The sequence below is a fragment of the Rhipicephalus sanguineus genome, chromosome 8 (genome assembly GCF_013339695.2).
Source record: "Rhipicephalus sanguineus isolate Rsan-2018 chromosome 8, BIME_Rsan_1.4, whole genome shotgun sequence".
Classification (NCBI taxonomy): domain Eukaryota; kingdom Metazoa; phylum Arthropoda; class Arachnida; order Ixodida; family Ixodidae; genus Rhipicephalus; species Rhipicephalus sanguineus.
Window position 1 is genome coordinate 76583903 of NC_051183.1, and position 23723 is coordinate 76607625.

Consider the following 23723-nt stretch of genomic DNA (forward strand, 5'->3'; position numbering starts at 1 on the left):
GGTTCATCCGTTCGCATTTGTATTCGAGACAGCTGCCACCGTATGCAAGAGTCGGATGGTCCGACGCCGCGCAATGCCGGGCGATGGCCGTGAAAGCGCTCCATGAGATCGTGCTGAAATAATCCTAAATTTGATTAGCTGATTTAGAATTGGCTGTTGATCCGGACCAACAACGAAGTTCCCCATTGCAATGGCGGCTTACAGAACTACTGCGGCACGTTCCATTGGTGGCTTTACTTTATACTACCTTTAGATGGTAAGTAAGCCAGTGGCACCACCCGCGCCTGAGGGAGAGGAACTTTGGTGGAGAATGGTCAACACGCAGTGGCCATCCATACCCTAAGCCATAAATTATCTTATAAAAGGGGTTAGTCATGCAATTATTGTTAAAGGGGCACAGATATTCATTCGCTTAAGTATATTTTGAAAAGTCAACTTGCACGCACGTGATGTGAAGCCCGCTACTCGCAATGCAGCAGCAAGGTCATAGTGTGACGTTGCTAATTAAAGAGCATATTTTGGCTACTTTAAACAGGTTTTCCTCAACTTAAAGTGGAGAACTGGCAAAGTTCACGCGTTATTAACTGCAGGATGCAATGGAATATGCGATTATCATGAAATAGCTAACGAGTCCCGATCCGAGACTGTCCGTTCATCTCAAGATGTCATGAATACAGCATGAACGTTTCTCATAGCCACCAACAGCTCTACATTGTCCGAAAGCAATAACGTGTACACTCTGAAAGAGAGGCCGATAATTAAAGACAATACGAAATACAAAGATTGGAGAACAAGACACAGGTATATGCAGCTACTCGCCACAAAACACACACACACACACACACACACACACACACACACACACACACACACACACACACACACACACACACACACACACACACACACGCACACGCACACGCACACACACACAGCGCTTTATGTTTGAGCTAACAAGGCCCATTTATTGCTTTTCTGACCCAATCACTCATACCTAGCGTGTCCCTGCAAAAGTCCTTATCTAATTAATATCGCAACGTGACCTCAGCAACGCCTGTCCATTTTCATTACCACTGGTACGCCAGCTGCTGTTCAAAACATGTTTTCGCTCCTGTAAATTCGCCTGTTGTCGGCCCACAACGCTTTATTACCAACTAGATGGAGCTTAGTGATCATGATGAATTGAACTTGTTCCAAAACTTTCTGTTATTTCTGTTCTATCCATTCTTAATAACTGCTATATGTTGCTTAATATTATCTACTGCAGGGGTGAGACAGAGGTCGAAATGTGATAAAGGTAATGGAGCTTCGATTTTCTAACATCAACGCTTCAATATTTCGCTTTGCCTGCACGAAAGCAGCATTAAGATACCAATATGGATCACTAATAAGCTTTCCGCTACGCCTTTAGAAGTAGTATGGAATGAATACGCAAACTATAGTTTTGGATATAAAATGTACTCCGGGCTTTGAACTGAACACAATTTAATTGCTAATGTTACAACTGCAGTTCGCTAGCTATTTATGTAACCAGAAGAGTTGTTAAGATCTCTTGGACTGCAAAGAAATTAAAACTGTCATTATAAGTACACTAAAAATATGCTTGCATCACACAGCCGTCCCGGAGGCATGGAGATCGTCAAGCCAGACTAAGCATACGGATGTTTTTAAGAGTGAGGTAGACGTAACGAAAATTTGTCCATTGTCGCGGCCAGAAATTTAGAAGATTGTACAAGGTCCATTCCAGCATCCTGCCGTCTGTCTGTAACCAAATGCAGCCTGTAATTGTGGCCGGGTGGGTGGGGTGATTTTCCTGTAACTGACGCCTATGCACTGTATCACTAAAGAGCGGTAAACCACCCGCGTTCTCGGCGTCGAGATAGCGACAACCAGGCGCTCACCTCCCGTGTCAGGGCAGTGGAAGTTCGGGTCCAGGCCCCGGGTGCAGAGCTTGCTGATCTTGTCCACGTTAGAGTTGGTCACGTGATCCAGCATCCGACGCAAGTTGGCTCGCGTGTGCAGCTGCTTGATTTGCTTCTCTTCTACGTTGATCATCTTGTAGACTCGCCGCTTGTAGCGTAACTGCGGGCACGATTCGCATGAGCAAAGACAAGCGACGCACCGCGTTCGCGGACTACGCACGCATCATCTGTGCGAGGCAAGAGCCCTCGAATGCACAAAGGGGAGATATAACTGGCATATCCGTGGACGCTCGCCGATAGCGCTAGTGGCACTTATGAACGACGCTGAGAGGTTTGCCAACATTCGTATGTGTTCATCACAGGTACTGCAGCGGTACGCTCACACATTGATGCATTATCAAAGTAAAAAGGCATATCCATCTGGACATTTAATTAAAGTGTGACAGTTTAATTAATAAACGACGTCCCACACATGTTGTCATTGTATCATTTATACAGGCTTTTCTGTTCTATAAATAAGTCTTCGTGGAGATACGGGTAGAAAGTGTCACGCCTGCTGTATACCTTTGTGTTCAATTTATCAATGCAGCAATAGATCACTAAAGTATAATAGCCCTGCAGTGCCCAAAGTGCCGCATATGATACGATGAGTTATGTCTAGATATCCTAATCTAAGCGCAGGAATTTTAACACAAAGCACGTAGTTTTATTCTTATATGCTGGAGTGTCGCTTAAACTATGTACTGCTCAACAGATCAGTTACCAGACTTAATTACCAAGTGCTACTTAGGATATCATTGAAATGTTATTTGAATGTATTGTTCTTGTGTCAATGTACTCTGCGTCGTCCGAAATAAAAGTGAACGAATTGCTTTAATTTTGCTCGACGGAGAAGTGTGGCTGGGCAATACAGAGAAGGAGCAAAAAAAGCCACATTTTTGCCGCAAGGGCGAAGCAATGAATGCGATAGCAACAAATAGGAATGCTTTACGAAGTAAGGCTAGTAGCTCACTCCTTTAGCATGTGACCTGGCGTAACTCAACAAAACGCTGGCGTAAGGAAACGCGGCCGTTGCGGTGAGCGAAGCGACCTTGATGCCGTCCATGGCTTCAACGCAAGCTTTGCGATCAGAACACAACACGTACAAAGGTATGAGCCATCTGCTAATCCCTGTAACGATACAGCGCGCGCGGCCGCGCGCTACCAGGCCGGTCAATGTACGCTGTTACTGCCGGAGATACGCACCCCTTCCGGCGCGTTTCGCGCGACTGAGACTTCCAGTACGTTTCCTCTCGGCTCGAGGCGTAATCGTCCACCGCCCTCGGAGGGCTTCACTGGCATGTAGAACATGCGACGCGGCGCGATGTTATCGATTTGTACATCATACGGAACCTCACAGCAACTGCAAAAATGCTCCTGGAGTATCGATATATTTGCTATTGCAATAATGTCCTATACTTAATTCGTGCGAACGGCACATAATTATAAGAGTAAAAAAGGAATTAGTATCGTTAACTTGACATTTAACGTCAGTGCATGCCGCTACCTTCGGATGCTGTTTAAACTTGGCATGTTTTAGCCATGGCTTGGCTTGTTACTTGGATATACAACAATCCGGAAAAGAAAGTACACAAATCAGCGGTGGTAGTTTCCGACAGAGCTTCAGCGAACTAACAACCATGAAATTAGAGAGAAAGAATATTAACATTCCACTGTGTACCTGGGCAACACTGTTATAATGTGAGGGTCCAGGTGCAGTCTACATATGGCAAAACTGGTTAAGTAATGTTGAATAATTAGATACAATTAATTGCTACACCGGACAACATCCTTGCTTCTTCTCATAGTGCGCAGGCACAAAGTGCACGTCACTGTAAGCGTTTGCGCCGCGTGAGTTAGATCATCACTCCGACAGATTTTCAATACGTCGTAAATTGTCACTTTATGTAAACCTACAACGCCGTGCAAGGCCTCAAACGTCAATACATTCCATTGGAATTGAATTGAACTTGAATTTATTGATAAAAGAATTTACAAAAATGTAATAGTTGTGGAAGTTCATCTGAATCACTATTCTAAGGCTAGTTCGGATTCATTGAAATGTAATTATGTACAAAAAAGAGCATGTCGCGTGGCAAAACAAAAGTATACAAGCAAAACTATTTTACTAATATTATAACATTAAAAAAAACTAATTCTAACATATTATGTATGTAAAGAGGATAACAGTTTATGGCAGATAAGGAAAAAAAGAGCAAGAATTCCAATTTAATTCAAGTCACTAAAGAACAGCTGCTGATATAAGCCTCAGCTTCATCATTTTTGCTGTTCTTTGAAATATTCTATTTGTACTGCTACGGGCATGACCCCGTTTCTTTGTGCCAACCATCTGGATAGGAAAGGCAGATGGGTTGGGTGTTCTGCACTGCTAAGGTCATTTGAACGTTTGAAGGGATGCAAAGTGAAACAATAAATTTGTTTAAACTGGTAAATCATACTCTAAAAACTCCAGTGTCATTCATCTTACACCATATATATATTAATAGATAAAAAATTATTTTCGAAATTTTCGCTTTTAATTTTCCCGTCGTAATCTCCTATGGTGACCTCACGGATTTCAAAGTGTTGTTTCGTATTTTGGCCCCACTGCCTCGACCATATTTCCAGAAACTTGGTTATGTTACGTCTCTGGCTCCCAGAAGATACTGTGCTTCTTATTTACGTGCCGATTAGGAGCTACGTAGGCCTTAATAGACACCGTCAAAATCTATGACGTCACGGTGACTGGTGCGGGAACATCAAGGTGGCGTCGCCACCCGCATTTGCTTTTTTGCGGGTTTTCTCGCTTACAAAGAGTCGTTTTGCAGCAAGCGTGGTGTTTTTGGTATCGTGAAAGTGTTGTTTACAAATACGAGAAAAAAGATGTTGTTCTTTTTAGTGCCCCTTTAATAACTCAATAGCTAAAACCAAGGTAAACGTCAACTAACCTCTAGATAGGCGACAGCGTCGGAGAGAGGGTAGTCAGCGATGGGCCGCTCTTCGTCCAAAAACTTGCCGGCTTTGCCGTTCACCGGAGGGCAGTAGAGACCGTAGTTGAATCCTTCCTTCACCTCCTGCAACGCAGCACACGACGGGCACTCATGCTTACGACTGTATTCGCACTATAATAGTAGTAGTAGTAGTAGTAGTAGTAGTGGTAGTGGTAGTGGTAGTGGTAGTAGTAGTAGTAGTAGTAGTAGTAGTAGTAGTAGTAGTAGTGGTAGTAGTAGTAGTAGTAGTAGTAGGGTAGTAGTAGTAGTAGTAGTAGTAGTAGTAGTAGTAGTAGTAGTAGTAGTAGTAGTAGTAGTAGTAGTAGTAGTAGTAGTAGTAGTAGTAGTAGTAGTAGTAGTAGTGGTAGTAGTAGTGTCACAGCCCAGCCGACAAAGCAGTAGGCTTCTGAGCCCGAGGTCGTAAATTCCAAACCCATTAGCACCGACATGTTACCTTTCGTCATTGATTTCGTTCTCTACTTTAATTTCTGTTCAACGTTTTTATCACTGGCTTGACTCAAAAATAAAAATAACAAAACGGACCGTTCGCCTCCCATGTGGATTTATGGTTCATCCGTCGTAATCGTTATGCGCGAATTTCCAACCGTGGCCCCCTGCCTGATGTTTACGGCGGTATAGTCCGTAAATGGTATTTATTCTCTCTTTTCCTGCCATTTGTGTACTGATGGTGCCACCCGCATAGGATGACGAAACGTCTACGTTTTGTTATTTTTATTGTTGAGTCGAGCAAGTGATAAAAACGTTGAATATGAAGTGCCCCTCGCTTTTGGGACATTCTTTTATTCAACTCAACTTCTTTATAGCAATTCGTGTTACGTGACAGGCGGACAGACCGATGTCCTCGGCGGGTAGGCATAAACACGCTTGCGCGTTTAAAAAGAAAAGATTTAGCATTTACTACATACACAGCAAGTATCTTTTTATAACAAGAGGTGAACAGTTTGGAATACCACGTACTCTTCTGGGGGAGAGCTGTATACAAAACTCCTTATATGAAAAACCTTGGAACACGCATGTGTGTATTTCGAACAAGCAGACACTGTTTCAGAGCACTATGTGTGCTCAACCACGGGAGAGCGGTGAGCTGAAAAAATGCTTAACGTTTCAGAGTGCGAGGTACTCTACTATGAGAAAGCAGCCCTGTACAGAATGCGCATACGTAATTCGTTACTTGTGCGAATACCCACCGCATTATTCAAACATTCGTCCGTGGCCGAACAACGGAGAAGTTTCTCAATCGCATTTTAAAAATTGAATACGCTTCAAATAAGGAAAGTATTAGGTTCATATTCGAAATTTCGAATATTCGTACACCCTTAAAACTGAGCTGTAGTACATTATTCCAGTAGCAGGTACCTCAAATCGCGATTTAAGCAATTATGCAGCGCACGTTGTTCCTACGCCTTATCTGTAGGATAGCGAAGCGTTATCTGAAGTTATATGGATATCTGAACGATCGCAGAACGTTATCTGGATCGCGCAGCGTTATCGCGTTGTCTGAAGGATCGCGGACCTCGCAAGCTTAACACGAATCTGTCATGTGGACAGATGGCCTCTGCGATTGAGTGGTGCGCTAAAACGAACTGCCACCAGATCTAAAAGGCCACAATTTATGCATGCCTCATGCCTCGCTATTCGTCCACAGATATGACTTTTTGATACATAATAAACAAAGTCGTTTTTTTAGTTTCCTGTACTTTATTAGGTTCCATGGAAGTTTCGAATATATATAGCGAAAATAACGACCCGTTATCGGTCGAATGTACGTACGTTCTAACAGCAGCACTTTATCCAGAAAAATTCAAACATGTATGCTAGAAAATCAAAGACTTCACCTTTTTTTTTCAAGAACGCGAGTCTTCCACCCCACGTGAACTTAGGCAACTAGGCGATGTTTTCAAAGGCTCATGATTTTATGTGGGATTGCAGATTGATTTCCCTCCTTACCATCTCCATTACGCGGTTTCTACATTGTGACATCAATGCAAATCTTTTTCACTGAATATATATTTCGGCGCATTCCGCCCTACTCAGAAGGGAAAGTTTATCTTTCAGCGTTTCAGAAACATCAGATAAATGATTAGTTAAATCAGATACGAACCTTAGGCAGCGAAGAGATGATATGCTGCTTGATGTCCCATATCAGCTCATCCTTCTGCACGTGGAAGCATTTCTGGATGCAAGAAAAGAAGGAGATGGGGGTAAGAAAAACACGAGAACAGGCCCACAGGAGTCAGCAATTAACGTTCGACGTGTCCAGGCCATAAAACGAGAAAAAAAAGCGACCGTAACCCAACAAAAACGTCAGACAAGTACAGATCCCTAAACGCGCAGAGCAGACGGTAGCGACACCTAGGGGACAAAGGGAATAAAAGAGGCGTGTAGGGAGAGCACAACAAACATTGACGTGTCTCTCCGGCCCGACGTCCTTCAATATTCAGGAGTGTGAATAATTGACAGCGACGTTGCACGTAGCGAGACAGCGCGGAGGATCCGCTCCCGGAAAGTCGACAACCGACGCACGTCAGCACTATAGCGCACAGGCGACGACGTCAAGTATTCAACGAACGTGCAGTTTGGCTTACGTCGCGGTACTCCCTCAGGAGGGAAAATAAAAAAAAAAAACTATTAGCGCCTGCTATGGAGCAGGAGCTGGAACTGCTGGTTGCTTCCTAGGGGAGCGTTCTTTAGTGTACACACAGCTTGATTAAGTTTACCCGCGCACACTAGGAGAGACGCGGTAAGCAAGTTCCATAGGCGTGCGCAGGGTTCTCCATTAAGGGGGGGGGGGGGGCGAAGTCTCACTGGAGAACACCGCCACCCCCCCTCTCACCGTTGGTCGAGTCCGAAAAAAAAAACTCCACAATAAATGCAGGAGTGAACATGAAGCAATGACGTGCTTCTCTCAACGGCCTGCCATTGGTCCCCGACTTTAGAGAGGAAGAGCTGGGAAGTCAAACAGTTCCTGGAACGCAACATCAAGGGTCCTCTGCCGCCATTATCGTCAAAATCCTGCATGGCCATAAGCCTGCACATTACACAATGACGCCCATGTCCTCCGAATGAGGAAGGGTATCGGGCAGACTTGGCGCCCTCCTCAAATGATTAGGAAGGGCGGCCGCCCCCCACCTCCACGTTCGCGCGCCTATGGCAAGTTCTTACGCAAACTCGCGTAAGCTGTGAGGGTAGCGCCGACGGCACCAGACGCGGTAGCGATGGTTCCGATTTCGCTGTTACCTGGCACGTCTTCCTAATGAAAGGAAAGTAGGAAGAGTGCACTGGTATAAAGAAGAGTTGGAGCCAGGAACTAACAATCACAAGCTTTCACAGAGCCAGCTACGTAGCTGTCTGGCACGATGTTCTTTGTTTTAACTTTTCTAGCGCTATTCACTTTTCAGGACATACTTGGTGCGCCCTCACAGACATCTGTCGGGTGCGGTCTTTCCATTCGTACATAGGACGACTCATGTGAACGCACCACTTCATGCGTGCCATGCGCAATTATATATGCGTAAAATGCACACAGTGTGACTCGCAATAGAATTTTAAGAATGGCGCCCCCAAGCGTAGGAGCCCCAAGCTCTTGCGTTTCTTTGTACTGCGGCTGGCGAAATGAATAACGCAGGCAAGGGGCGGCGCAAGGATGTCTTTACTGGGGGGCGAGGGGGGGGGGGTGCAGCCACCACAAGTGAGTTCCATTAGGGGGCAGGGAGGCTGGGAACATATGCATTGTGTTGTGACTATGCTTGCTCTTGGGGGGGGGGGAGCAAAGGGGGGGCAGGCGATAATTATTTTCGGGGGGGGGGGGGCTTCAGCCCCCCCTCATACCCCCCCTCCTTACTGACACCGCCCTTGAACGCAGAGATAGTACACAAGAACGCAAGAGCTTGGGGACCCAGCAGCAGGGCCGGCACTGAAAATCTCTCATTTGTGAGGGACGAGCGTTGCATTGTATGGGACACGGCGCGCGCACGTTAATGGCAGGACGGCCGCTATCCTTAACATCGCAAAAGATATCAAATATATATCCCGTTTCTTCTCTGCATGCAGTAAGTACCGGCGAGTAAATAAATGGGTCGTAGAAATCGATACCGCTATTAACGACTTTCGCAAAGTGTGCGAAATGCGCAGATGCATTGCTGCTGTCCCTCTCTCCTTTCCTACACGCAAATAAACTTTTTTGTTTTCGATACGGCAAAATTCAGAAGCAGGGCTATAATTCGGAGACAGCTCTGAGTTCTTCATTCTCATTCCAGTTCAGCGTCTGTCTCTAGTTCTTGACTTGCACGGCCTCGCGACTCAGCTCAGCTCCAAAAACGCGGTTCGTCATCATCCCGTGATTCCTGTTTCTGTGCCGCCACCTATCGGCAAGCAGCCCAAGCTTCTTCCGACACGCTCACGCGCTTTCTCGCTTTTCAGGCTTGCAACTTTTTTTCTTTTCCGCGGTCGACTTTCTGGTTCACCAAATGCCGTTAAGGTGGCGCTGCCGCTCTTTCTTCTTGTCGCGTGCCGAGAGCTATTAACCGCTGCTGCGGCTTACAAACGAGCACTTATCGACACCTCCCACAACAGAGCCGTAGGCCCGACAAGTAGTGCGTTGGTTACGCAGCACACCGCTTGATTCAAATTGAGGATTTTCTCTCCAACGTGAACCATCACACTCTCGCTAAAGTCTTGAATTTCCGCGCAAGGCGGGTATTCGCGGAACGATGTTTTCACGCCGGTACATTCTCTGCTGATGTCTCTTACTTTCCGCGGGCTATATCCTGGAGGGGGCTGCTATCACGCGCCGACTAATGTCAATATACAGCATGGGTGTGGTCACTTGTTTCGAAATGATGCTGGTGAAAAAAGGAGGAGGGAGAGGAGAAGGGCGCGATGCGAGAGGGCATTGAAAACAGCTGTCTTCTGGGACTTGCGATCGGCGTGCCGGGATTGAATCACGCCAGATTGAGGAGAAAAAGTAAGAACGCTCATAGCAGGGTCATCGCAGCCTAATGGTGTTCTGGCACGACCAGGCGCGACACGACGTCTTTCCAGGCGTGGTAATGTTCAGGAAGACCGTGTTCCTCTTCCGGGTTAAAGATCTTTTGACCACCTTTCCCCCTGACGCAGTGGTTAAGCATAGGAGGTATGACTCGCCCCACGCTGTTTTCGCTTTTGCCGTAATGGCTGGTACCCGGGAAGGAAAGTGCCAGACATTGAAGTCGATCAGCCACCCCACGGTTCATGCGGGGTGGCTGATCGACAACAGACATCAACGTAACGTGACAGTGGAGCTTTATTCATGTAAATGGCAGATATGATGTTTGGATATATAGCGATAGTCGCACTAAAAAAGAATATAAGTAGACAGCAGGTGGCGTACGAGCCGGGGTACAGCTTTACCATTATTCCGGGGAAGAGGGTTTGGAGAAGTCAGCTCAAAAGGCTTTATGTTGAGGGATCAACACAAATAAACTGTTGAGATTTAAACATTAAGTTTATTTAAGCAATGTTCATTCCAGCATTATATAAGTCTAGAATAAATTAACCAGGGCCGGTATTCACAAAAAGTACTTATACGGTATAATTGTCCGTAGAGAAAATTCCAGCGAATCCTGGCTATCGGTAGAATTGTTCGGAAGAGCAATTTTCAGCCAATCCTGGCTCTCGGAATATCATTAGCGAAGGCAGCTGACCAATGAATGACAAGACGCACTCCCGAAAGGAAGTTTTCTGAATTCGGTCCCTGTAATTTGTGACGTTGAGATTTTCGGCCAGGGCTACGTCTGCAACGTTCTAGCGTTTCAGCGAAGTTGAGTGGTTCTGTCTGTGAGTCGTCCGAGTTGCACAGATCTTTCAATGCCACCTGACTGGAAGGTTGCCAACACTGCCGACAGGCAGCGGCTGTACGGCGGAAGAGGCTGCAGATTGTCGCTGAAGGGGCTTGAGCACCGGCCATCGGGCACTCAGAAACAAGTATACAACACGGGTATAACGCGATCGATAAGTGATCGATACACGTCCTTGTCTGGCTCTACAACGAAAGGCCATAAAGAAGCGAGCGTGCGCTGTAGTGCGAATAGTGAAACGATGAAACGGGCGAAGCTGCACGCTGCACCAGTTCCCACACTCCGTCACTCTTGCGACGTAGTCATAACAAGGTACCAAATGTAGATCTCGCACGGGAGAAGCGTTCCAGACAGCAACTCGATACCGCGTCACATGCGAGAGCAGTTCACTCAATACAGGAGTCCAGGAAGACATTGCAAACAAAGATGGCGTATGCCGAAGCCCTGTAGAAGATTTACGGATAGCGAAAGGGTAATACTGACTCCAGAAAAGAAAAAAAAGAAGCTAAGAAGAAAAGTATGTCACGGCTGTCACTCGCATTCGATGCGGTTTTCGTGTTTGACAGCTCAGCCTCCTATGGAGTGGTTGGCACTACGACGGTCCTCGCTTGTTGGGGATCGACAACTTGGCACGCGCCCGTTAGAGCACCCGAGAATTATTTCTTCTGTTGCCTCCTTATATTCAAGTGGTGCACGCAAACTGTGTATTTCAAGAACGTGACAGTCTCGAGTATGCCCCGCGTGTAAACCGCGCGAAAAATAAAAACAAGCACACGCCGCCTCGCTGAGTTACGTGAGTCGACACTGTTGAACACGCATATAACGCTGCATTTATTTATTCGCTTATGTATTATACGTTCTGTCTGTGCTCCTATGACAAGGCGGCTAATTTGAAGTTTTGTGTTCTGCAAAAATGACAAATAGTCGCAGTGAAGCACGTTCCTCGATGCTAAAGTACGCCGAAATAGTAGATGCAAGACAGTACTGCGAGTGTAGACCAAAAATTCAAAAAAAAAAAATGATAAATGCATCGGTCGTAAAGGGGCACTAAAGTGAACATAATATAATAAAAAAAGTGATACACTCAATGAATTAGACTAAGAAACTATTATTTCAAAACTCTGCTGCCTCTAATTCCACCATCATAGGTTAATTAATACAAAAGAAAATGAAGGTCAAAGTCTAATTTCTAAATATTGCGCCGGAATCTCCGCATATGAATGCCAGTGTGACGTCACGGATTCCAAAGTGCTTTTTCGCATTTCGGTGACAATGACTCAACAAAATCTGCTTAGAGTTAGTACGTTAAGTCTTTGGCCACCTAAGAAGACAATGAACTTATTGTTACCTATTAAGAACTACGTAGGTACACTATGTAGACGCTGTCAATACCTATGACCTCACAGCGGATTGGCGCAGGAACTTCAAAGATTCAAAGAGGCGTCGTTAGCTGCATTTTCTTTTTGCGCATTTTTGCACTCACATACGCCTTACTGTTGCAAGAGTTGTGCTTTTGGTACAGTGAAAAAAGGTGATTTACTAATACGAGAAAAATCGTTTTTCGTTCTGGTGTTTCTTTAGAGTAAACAAAAACACTGACTGCGCACGACAGGTGTTAGACGTCCCATATAGTGCAAACCTCCGAAATCATGTAATTCCCGCGGCACTTCCTTTTTTTTTTTTTGTAATGAGCACCTGTGAGCAAGTCGTGCCGCCTGACATGCGAAGTACGAACGAAGGGCGGATGTGCCGCTGACCCAGTAGCGGTAATAGATTCTCTGTTATTCGTTTAATCAGACAACAACACTTTATAGGAAACAAAGATAGATACGAAGTGTGGGTGCTGTCGCTAGATTTCGGTTATGTTTGGGACCGTTTAAATATAAGAATGAGGCTTCTTTTCTACTTGGATACTTTTCTCGCTACTTCAGACATAAATGCTGGGCACAATAGCACTGTAATTAAAACTTGATTTTGCACAAATAGCCCTAAAGATATGCAGAAAATTTAACCCACACTACAAGGCTAAGCAGCATTGCTCGCACACACTGATTAACAACTCAATCGTCTCTCATTCTTCGTTAAAAGTTCTTATCAGAAGATATCACACGCCGTATACACCACGAACTCCATAGTCTCGTATGAACACGCTTTTTCTGTTGAAGCTTGCATGATTATATCGAATTATTAAATGCGTGTTGCGTGTGGTGTAAGAGCACGTAGTATGGAATTGTGACATTGATCATTTGATTTGGCTGCAATTTATCTACGTACCTCTTTAATTACGTGGACTTGCGGTTGGTTTTGAGAGAAGGCAATCGTCTCGATAAGCTACGCTATCGCACAGTGCGTCGCACCCATGCCTTTTCACTCGCTGCACAGAATTACCGAACCGCACTGCATACTTGTCACAGGGGCGTGCGGTTGACAGGGGCTATCGCCGCGGGCGTTCCCTTGTACGCGCTGAAAAAGCGCGCTCGAACGGCGCGCATAAATCACCACATCGAACATTTAAAACGATTCACTGAACGAAACGCCCACTCTTCGTAGCAGCATCGCCCCAGGCGAGCTGAACAGAGAGGGGAGGCCCGGGTGCTAGAGCCCACTCATAAACAATGACCGTATTGTTAAACATTCAAACCCTCATCGATGCAACGTCCACATTTGGGCGACTGATTGCTTGCGGCGTGTCATAGACGGATTAGAAATCCACTTAAAGTAGGTATCCGTGCGATGGCGATGAAATCTTCAGCACAGATGCTCAACAACTCGCGCCTCCTTAAGCGGCCGTTTGAAAACATGTACTTTACTAGGGCAGCGATGCGAGCTTGTTGGTCTCTCATGATTCTTGAATGTGGGCGCGAAAAGAAAAGGACGAAGAGAAGAAGGACACACACACTGGCGCTGGAATGTGAGCGCCAGTGTACTTTACAACTGGGCCATATTCAAATTGAGAGGGCTAAAATGTTTAGCCTGCAATTGAGACTCGGTCGACGCCATCTCTTCATGCAGAAAGACGGCTGCGCATGCAGCTTTGAAACTTTCTTTTGTTAATTTATTTCCAACTCACACAATATGATCAAAGCCAAGCTCACCAAAGCACCGAGGAGCTTTTCAGACTGTCGCCCTACCAAAGGATGTCCAGTTCATTACAATGCTCGAACACGTTCTCCAACTGATTGCACAACTTTCTCGCACGAGATATTATGTAGTGTTCAATCTATCTCGAAATTAGAGGAACCATTAGAATTGTTTGCCTTGCTTTCAATGACAGTACAGGCAACGCTAGAGGGAAGGCTGCGTCTTACAGCACTTGAATGGCGAAGCTATTCGCAAGCGCTTGAATAACTTGGCAGAGCCATGACCGTCAACTTACCGCTGTACCAAAAGCGAAAACTGTACAACCACTGCAATTTGCTGGTGCTAACACGTGGGGCAGAAACTCTCAGGACATAACAAAGAAACTCGAGAAGTTAAAGGCTACGCAGAGCGCCATGGAAGGAAAAATGGCAGGCATAACATTAAGAGGTAGGAAGACAGCAGTGCGTATGAGGGAACAAACAGGGGCAGCCGATATTCTAGTTCACATTAAGAGGAAAAAGTGTAGTTGGGCAGGCCACGTATTGCGAAGAACAGGTGACCGGTGATCATTTGGAGCAACGGAATGGGTACCAAGAGATTCGAAGCGCAGCCGAGGGCGCCGGGATGTTATATGTGGCGACAAAATTAGAAAATTTTCAGGCACGAAATGAAATCGGCAAGCGTAGGCGAGGATAAAGTGGAGATCACCGAGAGGGCTCTCCACTTAGCAGTGGACACAAAAATAAAAAAAGGAGCATGACGATGATGAATTTCACGCGTGACTGAGAGGTGATGAAGATCATCGCGAAGCCCCATATAAGTAATTACACTGAAAATGAAAGACTTCTGTGAAAAAAGTAATTCTCCCGGATGATATGGGCAGATGTGCTGGCGTATATGATCGTGTTTTTTTTTTTTTTTTACTGAACGAATGTCTGGGGTGATTCGATATTAAGAGGTTGGCAGTAATGGCGATGTTTACACGTGACTTTTTAATTAACGTATTTCGTACATCACGGAGAAACGCGATATAGCGCTTAATTAACGCCTTGCATATAAGAAACGCGGACCGTGTTACACCAATAGCTTTTGATGTCGGTCCGGTGAGTAAATGGCGTAGAAACCTGCGGCGCGTGAATCGTCAACTTCCTTTATTTTTATATCGAAACCCAAACACCTGGTAGCCGTTTACACACGAGTAGGGAATAGAAAACGGCACATGAAATTCTCAATATTCCGTATGATCGCAACATATATTCAGCGCTTTTTAATTTTTTTTTCGTATAACAATATAGAGTCCTAATATAACATTGTTGGCTTTAGACAGCAACAGTATGTGCTCATAAGAACTCGCTCAGAAACGTTTATGAAAAAAGAAAAGCTGTAAAGGCGCTGAAGAGGGCAAAGCAATGCCACACAGGCCGAAAGAAACTCCAGTTTTCGCAACACAGTACTGCATGCGAAGGAGCTCGCGCGCACGCCCATGCATTTTTGTTGCTGCAGCTAGCTTACGTTCTTCAATGCCCGTACGTTTTGTGCGTTCCGGACCATTACTTAATCTCCGTGTAACGAAACAACACTTCAGGCCATTCTGCCCCTCTCAGCCTTTTGTGTACTCTCTCGCCAAGCAAGCATTTGTCGAGGCATATAACAGACGACCGTGTATAACTCGATATATTGTGGGTCCTCGCACACGCACTCCGAACAAACCGAACAAATGAAATAGTCCGATAAATAAGGTTTAGATAAATCACCGCACCTCCCGTGCCATACAGCTTCGTCGTTGCCCGCCATTTCGAAACCTGCGCCGCTTTTACTTTCCGCAGCGCTGCAGCGCTCCCCCGGGTGCAGCACGATATCGCGTTTTTTCACGCGTCCGTACCAAAAAATTGCGCCAGCGCTCGCAGCTGGAGTATGTGCACACACGACGCAAAAGCGCAGTGCAAAGCAAACTTCTCTTTCGACCTTTTGTGCACTGCAGTGAGAAAAGAGACACTCGGTGGCGTGACCCCAAGTTTCACTTTCGGGACAACCTATATCACGCGAACAAAGTGACGCATACAGGAATGGCGATACGGCAAAGAAAGGAACATTAAAAGGACAAGGCTATCGGAGCAAGAAACGGGAACGAAACGACTCTATGCGGCTCGCCGCCACCATTTCTCGGCACGCAACAATGCATCCCCGAAGGCTTCGGGGCGCGCCACGAATTTCTTCTGGGCGGCTGCGTGCACGACACACCGCGGCGCTTGCGTCTCCGCTAGAGGGCGCCCTCGCGCGGAGCGCCGATGCACTAGAGCTTGTCAGGCCACCGGTTTTCACGAATATTCAACGGAGCCTTGCACGCTGGTACAGGCGAACGCGTGGAGGAGGGAGCGAGTCATTTCGCGCCACGAAATTTCACGCACTCCGCCCGCGCAGTCGGACCGAACGTAATACGCAAATGACGTCGGTGGATGATTTGGCGGGCGCCGTGTATATATAAGGATCGCCTCTTCTCGAAATGCGTGCAGCACTGTCGAAGGTATGCTTCGCGTTCAGGCACCACGTGTAGCGGGAATAAAGCGGCTTCGTTTGAGCCCCTTCTGCACTTTTCACTGAGCATGGACGCCACTTTGGGTAATGCTGCTCCTCGTTAGATTAAGTAGTCACTTTTGACGTGCAGTCACGTGAAAAGTAAACGTACCTCTATAAGTGATCGACCGAGAACGCGCCGAACGGTTTGCATGTATCCCCCGAAGCCGTAGGCTGCACCAATATTCGCCTCTCGCGTTCCTGAGGTAATGACTTACAGAGATAAGCGAGAAAATGTCCTCGCGTAGCAACGCTAACGTGACATTATAACGGAGCTCCTAATTTAAATAAAATGGCCGTTATACTTGTATGAATAATTTCCGGCGAAGAAAACTACGGAGCGATCTGCGACAACAGATTCTTCGTTGTCCGATTGGTCATGCCCGTAAGTGCACCTGCCGCAGTGAAGCAGACACGCCAGCGAAAAGACATGCCGAATTCCTTTGAATTATTCGAAGTTGGTGCTACACACCCAACTTAGGCAGCTTACATTTTATACGAGACAAGATTAGCTTAACACCGCCCCACCTAAGGGAAAAGTAAAATGAAGAAACAAGCGATTTTATTTTGATAGGTAAATCGCCTTGTCATAATACCAGAAGCTCTAACCTCGCCTTGCAAGGGCCTTTTAGTAAACGAGACAGCGCGCACGAGGAACATGCTGGCGGCGACGCGGCCTTGAGGTTGTCGCACAAAACTGTTGCCATGGCATCACAGATTCCGGCGGCGTCCGCTAAGATCTACATAACTCTACGTCGTTAAAAAGTGAATCACGTTGCATTTTAAGTGATCCGGAAGCCTAAGACAGCAAGTTCCAGGAAATTTTATTGAGCCAATGAGGGCAGAACATAAAGAACTGACATCGGAGACGTCACATTGACACTGAATTGCTGAAGATTCGGCGCGAAATTCAAGAATAAAATATTGATCCTATAAGCTTTCTCTTCTAACGATCGAGCTAAGATGACGAATTAAACAATTGACACTGAATTGCTGAAGATTCGGCGCGAAATTCAAGAATAAAATATTGATCCTATAAGCTTTCTCTTCTAACGATCGAGCTAAGATGACGAATTAAAGACAGTACAGTATTCAAAAAATGAATTGTCATTCTGAACTGGTTTATTGTTTCAGTTTAGTGTCCCATTATAGTGTCACTTGCATTTCCATTCGAATGAACCTAGTTAGCCGCCTTCGTTCAGGCGGGTGCGAATGAGCCGGTGCAGTGCCGCTGCAAAGAACATATCGAGTCCTCGAAAAAAGTTCCCTACATAGCAGAAGTGCCCTGCAGTGACATGATGCTGGTGCCACAGGCGGGGTTAATCTGGCGAACCTGGCCGGAAATTACTGCACCTGAGCGACCCTTTATATGCAGTATGTCTCACAATGTATCATTTAGACCGTTCTCTCGCATAAAAGGTAAAATAATACCGACACCTCCTAGCGAATCATCCGCGCACCTTCCAGAAATTCACAACATTCACTGGAATAGTGGGGAAACAGTCTTCGTGTTCTCCGCGAGTCTATCCCTCGCAAGGAAAAAGGGCTTGCAGCAACAGGTTATAGTGGTCTATATCCACAACCACATTGCACTCAGTAGACTACGGGGAAGGAGCGTACCTTACTTTAAACAACTGTGCTGGAGTGCAGGCTTATCGTGCTTTCTTATACAATTCGGTGCAGTGACATGAATCCCTTTTGGGTCAATGCCCCAAAAGGGCTTCTGTTGTTCTCGCGCATTGCCACGAGCGACATGCTGAAACAGAAGAAAGACCACTGGCACATGATATAAAGAAGCGATCGTGCTCACCTGAATGACAAGGTCCGGCACAAAGACCTGCAGCGGCACCAGCTGGTCTTCCGTGGTCACGGTGTCATCGACGGTCTCCATGGCGACCGCCTTCATGACCGTGCCAGCACCGCTGCTAGAGCCCACGGGCCGCGACAGGCCGCAGTTACGCCGGCGCCTGCGCACAAAGAACAAAGACAGTTCGCTTTAGCCATACATCCACCGGAACGTGTCTGAGCGAGACGTATAGAGAAATGCAACAATTCTTTGGTGTTCCTGAAGCTCGTAACACAACAGGACGCAACACTATCACGAACAGGGAGATATATATATACCCTCTATCTCTTTCTTCTCAAACCCACAGAAGAATTGAAGAAACTTCAAGCACAGCGTTTCTTGCGTGCGATGCATTCTCTGTCGACAAGTTAGAACGTATTTCAGACAGTCGCCCATAAGCACAAATGAAGCCACGCTGTCCAGCGACACAACCGTCGCAAGTAATACTTTCGCAATATAGTCAAGTTCTTTCTCCGCAAAGTCAGGTACCAGAACTTTACATTTTCAGTCCCATGTCGTCGATACTAGAACAACCGGTACTGTGATTTCGTCTTTTCAGATATACCGTCCGACAAGCATATTGTAAAAAAAAAAAAAATTCAGCTCTGAAGCAAAACGTTGCTGGAGATGTCGACTCACCAAAACGAAAGAAAGAAAGAAAGAAAGAAAGAAAGAAAGAAAGAAAGAAAGAAAGAAAGAAAGAAAGAAAGAAAGAAAGAAAGAAAGAAAGAAAGAAAGAAAGAAAGAATATCGAAATGACTTGTGTAGTCCCTGATTGAACGGCCAGAACAAGGACACCAAATTCTTGCGGCAAGGACGCAAAACGTAAAAAAGAAATGTCTCACGGGTTGTTCGGCTTGCCGAGGCAAGAATACAAGAAGACGCAGCCTGCTCCCACGACTACGATGCTCTTCGATTTAGAACAAAAGGGGGATTGAACTCGGCGAATACAAGAGCGACGGCAGAAGATATATATTGGACACGTCAGGACGAAACGCGGAGCTTCCCACGCGAAAACTGTTTCTCCATGCAGCAGTGAGCATGACGCGAGACACAATGGACAAAACGGGACCCGAAGCGGGTCCTTCAATCTCGGCCAACGCTGTGCGCAGATATCCGCGGTCAACTGGAAGGGCGGCACATCTCGGAAAGAAGCTGGACTTTGGTTCTATTTCTCTCTTTGTTGTTGTTGAATGTTGCTACACCCCTTGTCATTCCGTAAGAAGGAATGAAATTTTCATCGCGATTTGGCCACCGATTCGTTGTAAGTCTGTCAGAAACATCTAGGTTGTCTTACACAACGGAATTCGAAAGAAGGACCGTTTCGGTTGCTGGGAATGCCCTTCGTACCGTCTAGCTTGGAGAAGAAACGAGGTGGACCTAGCTTGAAATAAATAAAATAGTACTGCATCATCATCTCAAGTGCTATCTAGTGGTTCTGTCTCTACCGTGAATCGCTCGTGGACGTCGCTTCATGTTAGGGGTCCGTGAATTGAGCCGTTGTTTGAGCTACCGGTCGACCCTTACGCCAGCGTCTAATAAACACCTTTACAATACTAATAATAACGAAGAAAGAAATGCGAGCGATTTAGGAAACGGTGATACGAGAAGGAGAGAGAGAGACATTTATTAATTAAAAAAAAGTTCATTGCATGTGGGCCTCTGCTTCCAAGGCTCCACCACTGACTATAGCGATGAATGAGTAAAAGAAGACAGCATGGACCTGCTGCTGACGACTACGTTCGACCTGAATTCGATCTGAACGTTCCTTTCGGACCTCGAAGGCCGTTGAACTGCGGCGCCTCATGCAAAGTCTTGTAGAGGGAACCCTTACGCATTAGTAATGCCCACGTGCGCCCCCAGATGGCAGCTCGGCCAGAGTAGGACCAAGCAGTCTAGGTGACTATTCTTCAAGGACGCGTTTGAAATGTGACAACAGCAAAACTTATGCGCATCGTCGTCATTACATGGTGATAATGACGATGAGTCCACTGTTTACTCGAAATTGGAGCATTATGGTTGTAGTGGTCTTCCACAGTTTTATATATATATATATATATATATATATATATATATATATATATATATATATATATATATATATATATATATATACCTCTATGAGGGCGACTACATTTCGGATTTCTATGAACGCTAGGCTGCTAAAAAAATCACTGACATTACCGAAATGAGTTTTTCTGCAGAAGCGAATGTTGCTATCCCGATGAAATCCCCATTTAGAAACGAACATGGTCATTATCACTGAAAGCTCTGATATACATCGCGAATTTTAGGGGCGAAGCTCCTTAAGGCGGCACCCGTTCGTCCCTCGTCGGGGTCGTAGTAGTGAGTAACAAGTCTTACCCTTTGACCTCCAAGGTGGTGCCGGTGGGAGATTTCTCCTGTGCGTTGTTGAACAATAAAAAATTCGCAGCGTGCGCGTTAACTAAAAGCCGAATTCTTCTGTCTCTGTAGAAGTGTAAGTGTTAGCTAAAAGCCGACTTCTTCTGTCTCTCATTCCCATTAGCAGCCATTGTTTACCTCCAAGGTAGTGCCTGGTGAGATTTCTCCTGTGCGTGATTAAACAATAAAAATTTTGTTCAAAACGCCGTTTGATTGATGAAATAAACCAACGAAAGACGCCAGATGTTTTGTAAAAACAAAACGAAAGAACGCCAGATGTTTCTAAAGCAAAACGAAAAAGACGCCAGCTGCTTAACGAAAGACGCAAGGTGTTTTCTAAAGCAATGGTTTTCTAAACAATGAAAATTCACAGCGTACATGTAAAATTAAAGTGAGCTGCAAGTCGTCATAACTCATCGAACCTTTAGTATAAACGCGCCCGATCTCACGTCGGTGATGATGTACTGGGCAGAATTCACGGAAGATTCACGGTTTACCGATGAACCTCCGCAGCTTCGCCCACTCATCATCATTCACTCCGTGGATATGCTGTGATTTTTTTTCAAGCCTGTACCAATATTGCTCTAAAGTTGCAATGCGGGCCGCTATAGCAGAGTAGGAAGCCGTCAAAACACACACACACACACACACACACACACAGCGAGTTGTTTTTGGAACAACAGGTGACGACTTGAGGTAATGTGATATATATATATATATATATATATATATATATATATATATATATATATATATATATATATGCAATAAAACTTCACTTTTTTTTTTTCACGAATCTTTTCAAGCCTGTACCAATATTGCTCTAAAGTTGCAATGCGGGCCGCTATAGCAGAGTAGGAAGCCGTCAAAACAAACACACACACACACACACACACACACACACACACACACACACACACACACACACACCACACACACACACACACACACGCACGCACACGCACACGCACACGCACACGCACACACACACACACACACACCACACACACACACACACAGCGAGTTGTTTTTGGAACAACAGGTGAACGACTTGAGGTAATGTGATATATATATGTAATAAAACTTCACTTATTAAATGAACACAAGAGACTCCATCTTGTTCTATCGAACTTCTTTATTCTCTTCTCCCCCCCCTGCCCCTTGTCTTGTTTCGACTTCTTCTTCTTCTTCTAGGTATAGGCCCTCCTCGGCTTGCTTCAATATATATAACGCTATGAATGGGAGACTTCCAGCGGCACAGACGCCATACTTTTATTCTATTCACGCGCCCCTTCTTCCTCGTCGGCTTCTCCTGCCATGGCTTCATGTGTCACACACAACACACACACACACACACACACAACATATATATATATATATATATATATATATATATATATATATATATATATATATATATATATATATTATATATATATATATATATATATATATATGTATATTACAGTACAATGCGACAGATGTAGGCAACTGTGCATATGCTTGTTCAGAAAAAGTAGCACGGTCCCTTTTGCATTTGCCTAAGACGACTCGATGGCTAAAGCCGCCGTCTTTTTCTTCTCAGTCGATGTATTGATTCCCCCCCCCCCCCCGAATGCTTTCTGCGCCTGACGGAGTATTGCAGTGCCTCCGAGATCGGCCCACCTTTGACCAACCAACTGCCATGTGTGGGGTCATATACGTCACGTTATGCGACGTCAGGATGACGCCATAATGACGTCATAGGGTGACGTCACGACGTTATCTTTAGCATTTATCTTGTAGGTGCTGACGGTCACGTTTCAAATTTGACGAAGCATCTCAGGCTTTCGCCTAAAAGGACTACTGACACGAATTTTAAATGTTTTTGGATTACTGCTGAATATAAAAACACTTGTGTCGAGAACCCTAAAAAGATTATCGTGGGGACTGGGAATGCATCGAATACATTTTTAATACCACCGTCTTAAAAAGGTAGTTTCAGTTTCGATATCGAGGGGGGACGCTTCGCGGTGACGTGTAAGCACACTCTGACGTCATGGGGAGACAGCAAGTCGTGACGTACTAGCAGCAGCTCTGTCAGTCGTACGTGGTGAACGTAAACAACGAAGAATGAATTGTCTTCCAGCGACCACGACAGCGATTTCTGCGATTTAGGCTGTGTGCAGGACGCAGAGTGGCAAACCCAGTGAACTGTGTTGGCTCGTCGTGATAACGTCCATTGCGGTCTGGCTGGCTTGCAGATACTGTGTGACGAAAACTTTAAAGTTCAAGTAAAATACTGTATACGTATTCTCTGGCCCTGGTGTGCGCAGAGAGTTAACAGCGCATACCAAGGAAAACTAAAATGCCCCTTTTTCGATGCCTCAAAGTTAGGTCAGCACTTCTTTAAAAATGACGATTTCTAGCACTATGTTTAGAGCACTCGGAACTCTACTATAAACGGGAGAGCTCTTGCAGCTGTCCCTGTGTTTTTAGAAAAATTTATTATCACAGACGGTAAACATCAATAACAATTCAACGTAACATTTGCTTGTTAGACATACGTTTACGAGAATGACAAAACAAACTTCAGTTACATGGAAACAAAACACGAAATGACGGAGCACAAGAACCAGCACACAGTGCAATTTTCCAACAGCGCACCGACATCACGGCAAAGTTTACACATACTTGACCATCATCTTCACGCATGTTGCACGAATTCCTTAGGAACAGTGTTAAGTTTCCCTCCAGAAATATTATTTAGAAACACTGCCGAATATTCTCGCCTCGTGCAACGACACGCTTCCTTTATTTGCGCTTCTGCGCACGCGCAGTGAATAGCAATTGTTTTTCATATAACCTTGCCTGGAAAGGATCGCACGTTAACGATCACACAAAATGAACGGACCACCATTCGCAGTGCTAGGTTATCGAGGCGTGCATTTATGTTACACACTGCTCTTCGAGCGAGACCCCTGAAGCACTCGAATGTATGCTAATCTGCTACCAATGCTAATTTTTAAATGCG

The 23723-nt window shown here is 45.4% G+C and overlaps 1 protein-coding gene across 5 annotated transcripts in view; it reads right to left on the bottom strand.

Annotated features, from left to right (window-relative positions):
• Positions 1-23723, bottom strand: part of LOC119402115 (SH3 and multiple ankyrin repeat domains protein 3) — a 209979-nt gene that overhangs the window by 33159 nt on the left and 153097 nt on the right. For all 5 annotated transcript variants that reach the window (XM_037669228.2, XM_037669229.1, XM_049418502.1 and 2 more), the window contains 4 exons: positions 18272-18428; positions 7074-7145; positions 4910-5035; positions 1902-2082 (listed from right to left, as the gene is read on the bottom strand). In XM_037669228.2, the coding sequence (XP_037525156.1) occupies positions 1902-2082; positions 4910-5035; positions 7074-7145; positions 18272-18367 (475 nt within the window). In that variant the 5' untranslated portion in view covers positions 18368-18428. The remainder of the gene's footprint in view (positions 1-1901; positions 2083-4909; positions 5036-7073; positions 7146-18271; positions 18429-23723) is intronic.